The sequence below is a fragment of the Callithrix jacchus genome, chromosome 13 (assembly GCF_049354715.1).
Source record: "Callithrix jacchus isolate 240 chromosome 13, calJac240_pri, whole genome shotgun sequence".
Taxonomy (NCBI): Eukaryota; Metazoa; Chordata; class Mammalia; order Primates; family Cebidae; genus Callithrix; species Callithrix jacchus.
Window position 1 is genome coordinate 39,130,366 of NC_133514.1, and position 16,450 is coordinate 39,146,815.

At 37.5% G+C, this 16,450-nt stretch overlaps 1 protein-coding gene across 10 annotated transcripts in view; it reads right to left on the minus strand.

Annotated features, from left to right (window-relative positions):
* NSD3 (nuclear receptor binding SET domain protein 3) overlaps positions 1 to 16,450 on the minus strand; it is a 123,348-nt gene that overhangs the window by 38,338 nt on the left and 68,560 nt on the right. For 9 of the 10 annotated variants that reach the window (XM_017963779.4, XM_078347482.1, XM_017963781.4 and 6 more), the window contains 5 exons: positions 15,511 to 15,611; positions 13,331 to 13,376; positions 10,325 to 10,455; positions 9,820 to 9,948; positions 9,068 to 9,194 (listed from right to left, as the gene is read on the minus strand). In XM_017963779.4, the coding sequence (XP_017819268.1) occupies positions 9,068 to 9,194; positions 9,820 to 9,948; positions 10,325 to 10,455; positions 13,331 to 13,376; positions 15,511 to 15,611 (534 nt within the window). Of the gene's footprint in view, positions 1 to 9,067; positions 9,195 to 9,819; positions 9,949 to 10,324; positions 10,456 to 11,204; positions 12,450 to 13,330; positions 13,377 to 15,510; positions 15,612 to 16,450 lie in introns of those variants that run through there. The other variant, XM_008979342.5, reaches the window with a different exon arrangement.

Genomic DNA, 16,450 nt, shown 5'->3' on the forward strand with positions numbered 1-16,450 from the left:
AAGCAAAAGACAAACAGATATAGGGAAATACACAACAAAAATGATAAAAGATTATGTTTTGTTGTATAAACAGTTTGCATATGGAGAAAATACACACAACATATATAAGCAAAGATAATGGAATAAGACTTACAAACTATAAAACAATATAGAAAACAACCAAAGCAGCCTAATGTAAAAGTGGGCAGAAGATTTAAGTAGGCAATTTACAAAAAGACAGCCAAAAGAACATTAAAATATGTTCATCTTCACTAGTAATCGGATAAATGCTAACTGAAACCAGTTATAAAGTAGAAAAAAACTTAAAGAGTTTGATAATATCAATTATTATTATTTTTCAGACAGAGTCTCACTCTGTTGCCCAGGCTGGAGTACAGTAGTGTGATCTTGGCTCATTGCAACCTCTGCCTCCTGGGTTCAAGTGATTCTCGTGCCCCAGTCTCCTGAGTAACTGGGACTACAGTGATAATACCAATTATTGATGAGGGTATAGAGGGCTCGTAGGAGTTTAAGTTGGAAGGAACAACCTTAGAAGGCAACTGGGCAATATCCATTAAAATAAAAGTACATTCACTTTCTGCCTAGAAATTCAATTTCTCATTAACTACATTAGGGAAGACAGAGTAAATGTAGAAGGATGTTGCCTGAAATGTTGTAATGGCAAACAAGTGAAAGTAACTCAAGTGTCCTTCGATAGGGGACGAGTTAAATAAACTGATTATATGTATACTAGGGCACTAGGCAGCAATTAAATAGAATGCATCTATACTGACATAAAAAGAGCTCTAGTAGAACAATGCTATGATAGATTTGTCCTACAAACAGACACACAAGCACACACAGACACACACAAACATTTGCAGGGCTACACATCAAACTGACAATGGCTGTTGGAACTGGAACTAAGTAAGGGGCTAGGATTAAGACTGATGATCAAGGGTGACATCAGCTAGAACAGTAATTATAATATTTTCATAACAATGTGGTTATATTTTACTTGTGTAATTATAAATAAATTTAAAATATTAACAAATAACATTCTAACACCACAAAACAAATGAATAAGAGACATAGATAATTTACAAAAGTAAATAAAGATAACAGAAAGAAATGTTTAAGCCAAGAACTGCAGATAGATTATAACAACAAACTTGTCAAATGTTTATTGGCCATCTGGATATCATCTTTGAAAAGTGTTCAAGTCTTTTGTCCACTTTTCTTGTAAAGTCTATTAAAAATCTGAAGGAAAAATGTAAGGAATAGCTTTGTTTTTTTAAATTGTACTTTAGGTTCTGGGGTACATGTGCAGATCATGCAGGATTGTTGCATAGGTACCTACATGGCAATGTGGTTTGCTGCCTTCCTCCCCCATCACCTATAGCTGGTATTTCTCCCCACGTTATCCCTCCCCACCCCCCACTGTCTGTTCCCTAGACCCCTGCAATTGACCACAGTGTGTGATGCTCCCTTCCCTGTGTCCATGTGTTCTAATCGTTCAACACTCGCCTATGAGTGATATCATGTGGTGTTTGATTTTCTGGTTCTTGTGTCAGTTTGCTGAGAAGGAACAGCTTTGTCTTTTTACAGAAAGTTAGATGAACCAATTATTGTTCTTTGATTCTGGAAGTACCTAATCCTTACAAATTGGCTGAATTATAAATGAGTAGTTAAAACTGATGTTCCGGCCGGGTGCGGTGGCTCAAGCCTGTAATCCCAGCACTTTGGGAGGCCGAGACGGGTGGATCATGAGGTCAAGAGATCGGGACCAACCTGGTCAACATGGTGAAACCCCATCTCTACTAAAAATACAAAAAATTAGCTGGGTATGGTGGTGCGTGCCTGTAATCCCAGCTACTCAGGAGGCTGAGGCAGGAGAATTGCCTGACCCCAGGAGGCGGAGGTTGCGGTGAGCAGAGATCGCACCATTGTACTCCAGGCTGGGTAACAAGAGTGAAACTCCATCTCAAAAAAAAAAAAAAAAAAAAAAAAACCCAAAAAACTGTGATGCTCACTTGTTAAATTACCTTTCACTCAGAAATAAAGTACAGTAAGATTTTTTTTTGTTCCATTGTATAGACACAATTTCAAAGTACATTTTTTCACCACCATGTTTAAGGCCAATAAAGTATATTTACCATGTATATAGATATGAAGGTAATTGTATTTTTTAAAATAACTTTTAGAAGTGTTAAACATTAAAAATATATATATTTTAAAGGTAGGAAGTTAGACTTCACAGATTTGCCCAATGCATAAACTGCTCTATGTAAAACTAAAATAGGCTGCCAGGCACAGTGGCTCATGCCTATAATCCTAGCACTTTGGGAGGCTGAAGCAGGTGGATCACCTGAGGTCAAGAGTTCGAGAGTAGTCTGGACAATATGGTGAAACCCCATCTCTACTAAAAATACAAAATTAGCCGGGCGTGGTGGTGCATGCCTGTAATCCCAGCTACTTGGGAGGCTGAGGCCACGAGAATCACCTGAACTCAGGTGGCAGAGGTTGTAGTGAGCTGAGATTGTGCCATTGCATTCCAGCTTGGGCAACAAGAGCAAAACTCTGTCTCAAAAAAAGAAAAAAGAAAATAAATAAATAAAATAGGCCTTCAGCTGGGCACGGTAGCTCATGCCTATAATTCCAGCCATTTGGGAGGCCGAGGTGGGAGGATCGCTTGAACACAGAAGTTCAAGACCAGCCTGGGCAACACAGTGAGACCTCATCTCTACAAAAAAATTAAAAATTAGCCAGGTGTGGTGGTATGTGCCTGTGGTTCCACCTACTCAGAAGGCTGAGGTAGGAGGATTGAGCATGCGAGGTTGAGGCTGCAGTGAGCTATGATCACGCCACTGCACTCCAGTCTGGGTGACAGAGCAAGAACCTATCTCAAGAAAATCTAAAATAAAATAAAATAAGCTTTCATTTATGTAATTATCAAAATAAGCCTAATATAAATGAAAATAGTTAAAACTAGTACAAGTGTTATACTAACAGAGAGCTGAACTATCAAACTTCTTTAAGACTTAGGTTAGGGCTCTAACATGTGAGTGCTTTCCAAATTCTTCCTTTTCACTAGGAAATGGTCTTCTTTAAGATTCAGTGTCAGGAACCAGCCATGGTGGCTCACACCTGTAATCCCAGCACTTTGGGAGGCCAAGGTGGGCGAATTGCTTGAGTCTGGGAGTTCAAGACCAGCATGGGCAATATGGTAAAACCTGTCTCTCTACTAAAAAAAAAAAACAAAAAAACAAAACAAAACAAAACAAAAACAAAAAAACTAGCTGGTGGCCGGGCATGGTGGCTCACACCTATAATCCTAGCACTTTGGGAGGCCAAGGGAGGTAAATCACTTGAGGTCAGGAGTTCAAGACCACCCTGGCCAACATGGCAAAACCCTGGCTCTACTAAAAACACAAAAATTAACCAAGTAGCTGTAATCCCAGCTACTTGGGAGGCTGAGGCACAAGAATCACTTGAACCTGGGAGGTGGACGTTGCAGTGAGCTGAGATTACACCACTGCACTCTAGCCAGGGCAAAAGAGCAAAAATCTGTCTCAATAATGAAATAAAAAATAAAAAAGCTAGCTGGGCATGGTGGTGCAGGCCTGTAGTCCCTGTAGCTAATCAGGAGGCTGAGGTGGGAGGATCACCTGAGCCTGGAAGGTCAAGGCTGCAGGGAGCCGAGATTGTACCATTGCACACCAGCCTGGGCAACAGGACCAAAAAAAAAAAAAAAAAAAAGAATAAGTCAGAAGTCAGTCCATCAGGCCAGAGTCAAGGACCATGGGGGAAGTGGGGAAAAAAAGAGTAAGTAAAACTCTCTGTTACAGAACTCTTTTTGGAACCTTATTCTAATATACATTTTATTCAAAAAGCCAAATAAAAATGCTTTCTTTCCAGAAATCACATCCGTCTTAACAATAGAAAGTAGTAGTATGTACCTGTAACACTTCTTACATGTGAAGTGTTTATTTTTTGACAAAGGCCTAAATGACCTTAAACAATGGTTTGAAGAATCAGAGTTCCCACTTATGACACATTAGAAGTGTACCAAATAGGTACCTAACTAATTTTCATGTCATAAGTAAATAAAAAGCACTTTTTAAAATAATTGTGGTAAAATATACACAACATACAATTTAACACTTTAATGATTTTTAAGTGTACAGTTCAGTAGTATTAAGTACATTCACACTGTTACCACTATCTGTCTCCAGAACATTTTCATCATCCCATACTGAAACTCTGCACTCATTAAAGAACTCCTCATCTCACCCTCCCCAACAACCCTGGTGAATACTGTTCTACTTTCTGTCTCTAAGAATTTGACTATTCCAAGTAATCCATATAAATGGATCATACAATATTTGTTGGCCTTTTATACCTGGCTTATTTCACTCAGCATAATGTCCTCAAGGTTCGTTCATGTTGTGGCATGTATCAGAATTTCTTTTTAAGGCTCAATAATATTCCATTGTAGGTATATACTACGTTTTGTTTATTCATCCATCAATAGACATTTGAGTGGTTTCTACCTTTTGACTACTGTGAATATGTTGCTATGAACATGAGTGTACAAATATCTGTTGGAGTTCTTTTTTTTTTTTTTTTTTGAGAGAGTCTCACTTTGGTTGCCCAGGCTGGAGTAATGTGGCGCAATTATAGCTCACTGTAGACTTCCTGGGCTCAGGTGATTCTCTCGTCTCAGCCTCTTGAGTATCTGGGACTATGGGAATGTGCCACCATGCCAGGCTAATTTTTTTTTTGTTTTTCGATTTTTAGGAGAGATGGGATTTCACCATGTTGCCTAGGCTGCTCTCAAAATCTTACACTCAAGCAATCCACTCCTCTTGGCCTCCCAAAGTGCTCAGATTACCATTTTAAAAACACTGACATATTCTTCTTTTCTATCTCTGCAGGGTTGGGCTGTTAGCATTTGACAGGAGCTGTGGTAAAATTAGCTTGTATCTCTCTCACACATTTCACTTTACAGTTTACAAATCACTTTCATTTACATGATTTTATTTGATGCTTCATTCCAATATAAAAGTTACTTACTCAAGGCAACTATTTTTATTTCATTTTTACAGATCAGAAACTGAAGTCTGGCTTGCTCACAGGCGTGAGACACTGTGCCTGGCCCTTTCTTTCAGTTCTTTTGGATATATATCCAGAGTTAAATTGCTTGATCATTTGTTATTCTGTTTAATTTTTCAAGAAACTGTCATCAGATTTTCAACAGCCACTATACCTTTTACATTCCCACCAACAATACATAAGTATTCCAATTTCTCCACAGTTAAGCCAACATGTTTTCTTTTTATTTTTTTGATACCAGTTATTTTAATGGGTATCAAGTAGCATCTCATTGAGGTTTTAATTGCATTTTCCTAATTACTGTTTTTTTTTGTTTTGTTTTTTTTTAAATAGAGACAGGGTTTCACCATGTTACCCAGGCTGGTTTCAAACCTTTGAGCTCATAGATCCACCTGCTTTGGCCTCCCAATGTGCTAGGATTACAGGCATGAGCCACTGCCCCTGGCCCTGAGTACTCATTATGTTGAGCATATTTTCATGTGCGTATCGGCGATTTGCATATCTTCTTTGGAGAACTATCTGCTCATGATCTTTGACCAATTTTGAATTGGGTTGTTTAGTTTTTTTTATTGCTGACTTGAAGGCGTTCTCTATATATTCTAGGTATTAATCATTTATCAGATATGTAATTTGCAAATATTTTCTCCCATTCTGTGGGCTGCCTTTACATTCTGTTGATAAGACACTTTGGTGTATAAAAGTTGTTAATTTTCATGAAGTGAAATTTATCTGTTTTTCCTTTCGTTGCCTGTGCCTTCAGTGTCACACATATGAAATCACAGCCAAATCCATTGTCATGAAGCTTTTCCTCTCTGCTATGTTTACTTCTAAGGGGTTTATACTTTTAGCTTTTATGTCTTAGTCTTTCATTCATCTTGAATTAATTTTGTTTATGCTGTTGGGTAAGGGGTCCAACTTCCTTCTTTTACAGGAATATATCCAGCTTTTCCAGCATCATTTGTTGCAAAGACTGTCTTTTTTTCTACTGACTAGTCTTCACACCCTTATCAAAAATCAGTTGATCATATATGCAAGGGCTTATTTCTAGGCTTTCTAGGCCATTGGTGTATATGTCTGTCTTTATGCCAATATCAGGCGATTTTGACTACTATAGCTTTGTAGTATACTTTGAAATGAGGAAATGTGAGTCTTCTGACTTTGTTCTACCCAACCGGTTTTTTTTGAAAATTTTGTTTTCATGCTGACAACATCCCATACTTAACTGTTTTTTAAGCAAATTTCCCTCTTACATTTTCTAATAATGTGTACCAAATTAAATATACCTAACCTCTGTTAGAAGAATTCTCCTGGATTCTAGAGTTAGAAAAGAAGCCCTAAGAGTGTTTTATGCCAGGTGCAGTGGCTCATGCCTGTAATCCCAGCATTTTGGGAGGCCAAGGTGGGTGGATCACAAGGTCAGGAGTTTAAGACCAGCCTGGCCCAGATGGTGAGACCCCATCTCTACTAAAAATACAAAAATTAGTCGGGTGTGGTAGCAGGTGCCTGTAATCCCAGCTACTGAGGAGGCTGAGGCAGGGAATTTCTTGAATCTCCCAGGAGGTGGAGATTGCAGTGAGTCGAGATCATGCCACTGCACTCCAGCCTGGGCAACAGAGCAAGACTCCATCTCAAAAAAAAAAAAAAGTGTTTTAATACTGAGATACCTGGTCCTTCCTATCAATATCTTAAATCAGGAATTGAATACTTGATATAGTTTGGAAATTTGTCCCTACCCAAATCTCCTGTTGAAATATAATCCCCAGTGGTGGAGGTAAGGTCTGCTGGGAGGTCTTTGGATCATGAAGGTGGATCCCTCATGACTTGGTGCTGTCTTTGTGACAGTGAGTGAGTGCTTGTGAAATCTGGTCATTTAAAAACGTGTGGCCCTCTCCCTCAACTCTCTCTCTCTCTTGCTCCTGCTTTTGCCATTTGAAGTGCCTGCTCCCACTCTGCCTTCTGCCATGATTGTAAGTTTCCTGAGACCTCCCCAGAAGCCCAGCAGAGGCTGGCACCATCCTTCCTGTACAGCCTGCAGAACTGTGAACCATTTAAACCTCTTTTCTTTATAAATTATCCAGTCTCAGGTATTTCTTTATAACAATACAAGAACTGCCTAATGCTTGAATGCTTAAAGGGGCCAGGCAGGATATATAAGTGACTGGAATGACAGAGTTTTAGAAAAAGGAATAATGGGGAATGTGAGGAGCCAGGATTACATACTCTATCCATGTTCAAAAATGAAAATGCATTCTGAAAGCCAAACACAATGGTGTGCAGATAATATGACCCACGGACTGCCTGTTGGCAAACTGTTCACAAGTTTTACTGTAGAGTCTAAATGTGATAAATAAAATATTTTATAAGGGATAAATTTTAAGTTATATATTCTAAACAGCTTCTATAGCTTAGTTTGTGTATGTGTGGTGTGTGTGTGTGTGTGTGTGTTTATGTGAATGAGTGTATATTAGGATATGACATATGACTTGTGATGTCCATCCTACTCACTAGGACAGTAGAGTAGAAGACCATGGTAAAGAAAAAAAAAATCTGGAGTCAAGCTGCTGGGTTTAAATCCCAGAGTCATCAGGGGCTACCTCTGTGACTCTGGGCAAAGTACTAAACTCTCTAACCCTCAGTTTCACCTTCTGTATAATGGAAATCATAATGGTACCTATCTCAACACGGATCAAATGAAATAGCAGGAGAAAATGCTTAGTACTCATAGCACCTGGTATTTAATAAGTCAGTGTTCAGTAAAAAAATAAAATAAAGACTTTAGGAGGCATACAAGCAAATAAGGAAAGATAAAATAAACATTGGTAAGAATCCAAAAGGAAAAGCAGTAGAAAAATAATAGAGTTAAAGGTAAGAAAAATAATAAAGAGTCACATCCAAATAAAAGGGAAAGAAGTAGAAAAACAATAAAGAGTTAAAGGTAAGATCAGCATATCATATATATTTGCTATCCAATCGGCTTAGTTCCTTATAGCTAAAACAAAGCAAAGCAAATAAAAAAAAAATGTGAATGGTTCCTAGAAGCACCACCATGTCATCCCAGTTATTTTTTATTTGCCATGTCGTTACAGGTTTAACAACTACTACTTGCTTTTCATATTAACCAGAATTATGGCTACAGAGAGAAGAAATACAAACTAGCATATATATTTCTCTACAAATTACTTTGGTAGGTGGTAGTCTATGCATAGTGAGATAAGAAATAAATGATGAATCCCAAGTTTAAAAAATGATTTCTAGTAGCTCCAAATTTCAACTAAAAATATAGTCACTGTAGTTATGCAATGATACTTGTACTACAGTCTATTAAAGTTAAAGAACTTTAAACCAATTTATTTAGCCCCCAAAATCTCAAACCCATCTGAAAAATAACTCAATTAACATACTTTGGGCCGGACGTGGTGGCTCAGGCCTGTAATCCCAGCACTTTGGGAGGCCAAGGTGGGTGGATCACGAGGTCAAGAGATCGAGACAATCTTGGCCAATATGGTGAAACCCCGTCTCCACTAAAAATACAAAAATTAGCTGGGTGTGGTGGCGTGCGCCTGTAGTCCCAGCTACTTGGGAGGCTGAGGCAGGAGAATTGCTTGAACCTGGGAGGCGGAGGTTGCAGTGAGCCGAGATTGTGCCACTGCACTCCAGCCTGGCGCCTGGCAACAGAGCAAGACTCTGTCTCAAAAACAAAACAAAACAAAAAAACTTTGTATAACTCTTTAGATAAAACACAAATTGATCTTGGTAATTTGGCAGATTTTATGGCAGAAGGCACCAGTAGGAGGACATTTAACTATTCTTTTAATCTTCAAGCTGAATCTTAATTTGTTGAAAGACCTGTGGGAAGAGGGGAGGAGGGCTAAAAAAAGTGATGAGAACAAAATGTCCCAGGAGAGGTTGCCAGTGCATATTCCTGGCACAATCCCATTCATCTTTTCATGACTATCGAAGCAAGTCATCTTACCGGTTTTACATTCCATGCAGATGAACCTGCTATCAGGGAGTGATGTCAGTCCCAGGCACTCCAGGTGAAAGTGTCTGCAGCACTCTCCCTCACAAGCAATCAGAGAGTCGCCAGAGCTTTCACAAATCTGTAATATGGCAAAAAGCAGTGGTTCAAACTTTTGGCAAACATCAGGACCACATGGGGGGCTTGTTACAACACAAATTACTGGGTCCCTCACCCACAGATTGTGATTCAGTAGTTCTGGTGGGGGCCCCTGTATCCAGAAGATGCTGATGTTGTTTGTTTTTGGCCTCCACTTTGAGAACCAGAGAACTAGACAATTACAGTATTTCCAGATCCAATATGGTATAAAGTTTAAAGTCATACTTGATCTTTTATGATTCCTTCTTTGGGATCTGCATATGTAACTTTTCTTCACAGGGCAAAGCAGTATTTTTCAAGAGCAGTAAAAATACAGTGAGAAAGTTATTACTTTAAAATTTTGAATTTAAGAAAGTTTTTCCAATCAGTCATCTGCCATTTACTTCCAATTAATAATAATATATTACACTAGAGATTGGCATGTGGGTAAGCATTCCAACTCAGAAAGGGGAAAAAAAGAACCAGAAAGAGGTTTTAGATCCGTAGCTTTAAAGTAATAATATTACAATAATTTAGAAACATATTACCCTCTTCAACAGGAGTTAAGTCTATTATTGGCAGAATATAATAGCAATTGTTTCAAGCCATCGCACCGGTTACCTGCCTACCTGACATACAGTGTCCTTCTTACTCATTCCAGTGCCTCTTCTTGACAAACTTGAATCCATGGACTGCACATCAGAAATGTCTGCATCTGCAGTAGCTGAAGGGCTGTCTACTTGCTTTCCAAAGCCTACCTACAAAGAAAACATAGTATTTTTAAGAAAAACAGAACAAAACGTCCCCCAAAGTTAGATGCTATGAAAATCCTAGTAAGACTTGCTCAAACATTAGATCTTGACACAACAACCTCTTCTTTCCTTCCTTTCTCTCTAAAATCCACAAATCCCATAGGTCTGCTGTTCTGGGAAAAATTGTAGTTAAAATTACAAACTATAGTTTTGTCATATAACATGAGTGCCAAAAAATTAAGATGCTCGTAAGTTACAAAATAACCAAAGTGATTTTTTTTCTATGAGTATTTAAAAAATTTTCCTGATTTCCCCAAATAAATGAGGAAAAAGCATTATGTTCAAGAAAGGGCACTTCATCCAGAGCCTTGCACATATTTACCTGCAGGTCACTCAGTCCTCTAGAATCGGAGTCAGATGTGTCTCTGTATGCTGAACTAGTCATTTCTACGTCAGTTGAGGCGCGACTCCTTTTCTTTAGAGGTTTACAGGAATCTGAAATCTCGCTGGCACCTTAATACAACACACTGAAATTAATCCTAAAATAGTATGTAAGGTTTAATTTTTTTGTGTGTGGGAGAATACGTTCTTTTCCCAAACTCATCTTTAGTGTGGAAAAAGCACAGCTCTCTTTGTTAACAATGAAATAATGAGTCAAAATTTCAGAACTTTGACCTTCCTGGTAGTGATTGATTTAACTTACAACCACTCTATCAAAACATTTAATTCAGTTCTCCTCCTCTAAAGCTATTTTCAGTCAGCAGAGCCCACGTTCCAACCTAAAAATCAATTCTATCAAAACTGCAGGATAGCTGATGATCTGGAGCAATTCAAAGAACCATTCAATTTGGAGGGGGAAGACATAAAACCCAACATACTGTGTAGCTTACAAATATGGTCGCAGAGACATCTCCATCTTGTTTTTATTAGGGATGTGACAAATCTTTGATTTGTATTCGATTCGTACACGGATAGTGCCATTTTCCCCTTAATTTTGCAATTCAGTTGATTATTGCCCCCCAATAAAATTTGGATGTTCATAATTGTTCATCTGAGACTTCCTTGGTGAAGTGGCATTTATTGTGACCATTAACAAGCGCTGCAGCACATCTACATATGTCATGCCATTTAGGAGGCATACTGCTGAGGGTTGTAAATGGACAATCAGTGTTCAAGTGCAGCCAAATCACGTAGAGCTGGATGGGAGGCCTCTATGTGGAATTTGTGCGGGAAGAAATAAATAGGAAAAAAAAGGCAGAGAATAGTGTGGAATTTTTTTTTTTAAAACTGTGTGTAATACAAATCCAGCCAAAACAATAGTGCAAAAAGTTACAAAGCAACAATCTCTTGGGCTAATGCAGTATAGGCTATACAGAAACAGCCACGATGAAATGTGCAGATCAGGCACGGTGAATACCAAGGAACCAGGGAGACGGTTAATATTTCAACCCACAGTTTGTGTTTTGGATGTTTTTCCCCCAAAATTTCCATACAACAAACAGACATCTAGATCAGCCCAGCAAGCTATGGTGGAAGTGTGCAGTCCAGAAGAGCCCATGGAGAAACAAGTCTCCTGAGGCCATGAAGATCCGCAACAGCCTGAGTGAGAGTAGCACTTGGAACATAGCCACGTTCTGAGGTGGAGGAGGTGGGCCTCGTTAGACTGCTCAGATTACTGGAACCTCGTTATCACATCCCATTCTACAAGTTTTTCACTGAATGCTTCCTGACATCTATAAATGAGGGTGCCTGCCCATGTTAATGCTGATTAAAAAACACAAGTACACAAATCTATCTCCTTCATTGCTGGTGTATGGACCCAGAACACCACCACAAAATATTTCCTTGGCCTAAAAGATCACTGGATTAACAAGGAGTTTTAACAGAGGAACAGGAGTGCTGTACTGAGAGGCTTTCGAAGGGAAACACAGGTACCGCCATTTCCGATGAGTTTCTGAAAATGCTAGAAAAATGACAGACTGCCAAAGACAGCTGTCATGCTGTTCTCCATGATAACGGCACTAATATTAAAAAAAATAAGAACTTTTAATGATTGTAATGTATACAGTTTGGGCTGTTTGGCGAAACCCTGCAGATGTGCATTAATGATGCTTTATTTAAAAACAAAAAGAACAAAAACAGTCCATGTTGAAATTGATCAGTGTAAGTTAAATGGTGGTTTTTAGGCTGGACCCATGATTTAAGCTGTACCCATCCAGCTCAAACCGAAAAAAAAAAAAATCATTTGAATGTTAAAGCAATTGTTCAGAGTCTTGAAGAAGAAACCAGGCAGGAAAATGCCAATAATGATGATTGGCAAAATCAAAATCGAAAACAAAGAAACTGTTTATCGAGCCGCCGACAAAGAAATCTTGCATGGAGACTACAAGTCTGGAGTTTCTGGGATGAAATTGTACAGGAATCTCAGTCCACAGTTTCCTCAATCGCTGCGGAGACGGAGCTGTCACTGAATCTGACAGAGCCCTGCACTCCCCGGTCCGCCGACCCTGTGGAATGGTGGAAACACAACGCAATCAGGCCTCCTAATCTCGCAGCGATCGCGATGTCTTTTCTTGGAGCTCCGCCAAGCAGTGTTCCCTCCGAGAGGCTGTTCAGTTCTGCTGAGGATCTCCACGGAGACCATCGCTGCAGACTTCTCCCCGAGAATGCAGAGAGGCTGTTGTTTTATTTTATTTTATTTTTAAATAATGCAATTTGCCCAGAGTAAACTACAGGTATTAAATACAGTTTGATCTCACCAAAAACGCACGAATCATGCTATGGAGTTTGCACTGTAGTCAAATTGCACACAGAAAATACAGATATAAGTTTAAGCTTTTTTAAACTTTGTGCATATCTCAAATAGATTCGCATAAGGTCATCTAATAGTGGCCATAAATATACTATGAATCATTTTAATTTACAAAAAGATTTTACAGCACTGTAAAAATAAATGTGGCAAGATTTTTTCAATCAGGTTGTCTTGTCTGAATTTGTCCATGTTTGACAAACATGAATAGCTACTATTCGGTATTCAGTCGAATACCAAAAAAAGTGGATTCGTCACATCCCTAGTTTATAAGCCAGTGAAACCCCAGAGTCTTATGGAGAAAAGTTGGAAACAGTATCAAGTCTACGTGGTGTTCTCCAATTTACCAAAACAAGTAAGACTTTCCCTTGGAAGTACAGAATAAGATCAACTCTAAAAGTCACACACACACACACACACACACACACACACACAAACACCAGGGAATACTGCAATTTCACACTGAAGAGCAACAACAATTTACAGAGACAGACAAAAATACATGAAGTACAAATAAGTAATTCTTAAAAACTGTTTTTAATCAAGGAAATGCAAAGCAACATTATAATATTAACTCACCTTTCTGTAATCCAGTCTTCACTGTAGCCTGAGGAACTGTTTCAACCTGTTTGGACAGAAAACCACAGCATTAACAGGGATTTTTTTTCCCTTTTAATTATTAACAGAGGGAAAAGATACTTTCATCAATCTAAGTAATGATGAGTGATTAATGTATCTGAAATCTGAACTCAGTCCCATCTTCTGGGTAAAGTTCTCTGTCTCAAGATCAGGGAGGGTTTAAATCCTAGCTGCCTGTCCTGAATACCAAGTGACAACACACAGCCACATGCTCTCTAGCAAAGACTTTTCCCACCATTCCCTTGGTATATAAAGAGAACAAGAATACTTTCCTCAGTGTCTGGAAGGCAGGAGAGGGGTTGTTTCTACAACCAGCCCCAATGTTGCTATAAACCCCTCCCGCCCCAAAGACGTTAGGATAAATTTTTACTTACTATGATACTCAGGTTAATGTAACTCACGCCACTTTAAGACCCTTCCGCGCCTGCACTCACAGCTAAGTTGCTGGGAATCAGGACCCTCTCTGTAGAGAGTGCTACAGGGCTCCATACAGCTGGAAGCTCAATACTTTTGCTGCTAGTACAAACTTAAGAAAATAAGTTTGTGATATTGCAAAAGCACTTTCTTGAGTGTCTTATGAACAGTGTCTTGATCCTACATCAGGAGAGCGAGATCAGAAGTTATTCTGCCAATGTATATGTAAAACACGTGGTAATTTGAGGATTGAACCATTGGAATTAGAGAAAGGATGCTGTTTGGAGGAGTTCCTGTTTAAGCTATGAATTGAATTTCATGTTTCTTTAAGATGTGGTGAAATATGAATGTTGAAACACATTTTGTAAATATTTAAGGATTGTTCTAAGCTTTTTAAAAAATTTTTTATTTTTATTTTTTACAACAGGTAAAAAAACATACAACAGAAAAGCTTTTATAAGATACAATTAGTAATACAAATATAAAATCTTCTAAACAATCACTGGCATTGCCCTATTTCTAACTATAACACAGTGGCATTAACAATTTGTCCTGCTTTTTGTACTCATTCTGCATATTCGTTTTAAACTGACTGGTCACAGACTGAATTTGGGAACCAGCTGGCAAAATCACAACTTTATTTTGGTAATGAATACTATAGATCTTCAAGAGCTTAGAAAGATTTTTTGGAATATAATTTCCTAAGTATGAAATATGAAAGTTAATATGATAAATGAATGACAAATTAGTATACTATTTAAATTTTAGTTAAATATTCTGGAAAAACTGTTTCACTTGCTTGGTGATACCACAGAGCACGTACAAGGTTAGCTTTTAAATTTGGAAGTTTAAAATGATGAAGGACATATTTTAAATAGAAAAGCCCACACTCTTCCATATTAAATGGTTTAAAAAATACAAAACTTATTGAAACTAATTTTATTCAAAATTTGTTTTCTTTACTAGCCGGTGTTTAGGCTGTAAGAATGGATACTCTTTCACTAAATTTTTTTAAAAAAATCTGATTGTGAGTTTAATTTAAAAAAGAATGGTTTCTAAAATTTTCTTTGAAAAGGTCATTTAAATGTATCTTACTATATTGATTACACTGGTTTAATATACTTCAGTCAAAATGCAACCCCCCTCGCCTTTTTTTTTAACTAAATATTATTTATCTGACAACCTGATACCAGGTGAATATTCCACTGGGAAAATAACATTCCAAAAAATCTGCGATATAAACAGAAAAACCAGATCATCTATGATTATCTGCTTCTTAAATATAAGAATATAAATTAATTGATTTGTTTAAAAAATAAAAAACAAATACATACCAGCAGCTTAAACCAAAAATCAAAATTAAAAAAAAAAAGGGAACTCAAGGATGGTTCCAAATAAAAATTATAAAAACATGATATCATTTTGCTGACAACCGAAACTTCTAAATAAATGTGAAGGATTTTTTAAGAGTCTTGCACCATTGGCTTCCCATCTCCTGAAGCCTGTTTTCTGTGAAAATGCTTGAAGCAGAATCACAGGAATGGCTGTATTAAAATTGAGCACTGGAACCCACCAGGACAGAAGTGTAAGATAGTCCAGAAAGGAAACCCAGTGTGGGGGAAAGTTTCTCTTTCTTTTAAGATAGGAATGTAAGCCACAACATTTACAAATACAATGTTTTAACTCTCTACATGTAGGAAGCCAACCTGCTCCTTTTTGATCTTCTTCTTTGGCACGACCTCAGTGGATTTCTCTGATTCAGAACGAGTTCTAATCGATCTTCTCTGTTGCTTCTTTTCTACTGAGCCTAAGAAATGATTTAAACACACAAACAAAAACTCATTTAAGGATATCTTGACATCTATGTAATTAAGATACGACCAAATTCCTTGCTTTTCTTATCCATTAGTTTTGGAATTTTAATTAAAATCATTAAAGGCTGTTAAATACTCAGGAGCATATAAATTATTTAACAGAACAAATTGTAAAGGCTGATGAGCTCAGACTGGGATTCATAAAGGTTCTTAAATTACACAAATAAACAGGGATTGGTTTTTTAAAAATTAAAAAGTCAAACTAAAACAGCAGAGACATAGCTTAGTTTTAAAGTCACATAAACCTCTTTAGGTAAATATAATTGAGGAATGAAGGGACTGAAGGGATGCATAAACACGTCTTTATTATCCACTTGATATTAGGAATTACTGGTTCAAAAATTCAATCATTTTGCATTTTAACAAATGAGTTTAATTAATTCTATATGTAAAATAGTTATCAAGGCTTGTTGCACCTATATAAATTTTGCTATTGTTATTAACAACAAAAGCTGGAAAAGCACAAAAATGTGAACCTAATCATTACTTTGACTATCAAGGAATGTTATACTTTGGAAATAATTAGTTGTGGAAAACAATTTGAAACAAATTATCAGGCTTTTTCATGTTAAAACAAACTATTAAGATTTTTAGAGAATACAATTCTTTAAAAGCAAATTGAAGAAAACTCACATGGACCCCATGTTTGGAAAGGATAAAACTGAAATTGAAGAACACAACTTGAAAGAAACTAAGGAATGATTTTAATCTGTGAGCCTGAGAAGGAATAATACCTGCAGTGCAGCTGTTCTCTGTGTTTTCACTGCTTGGA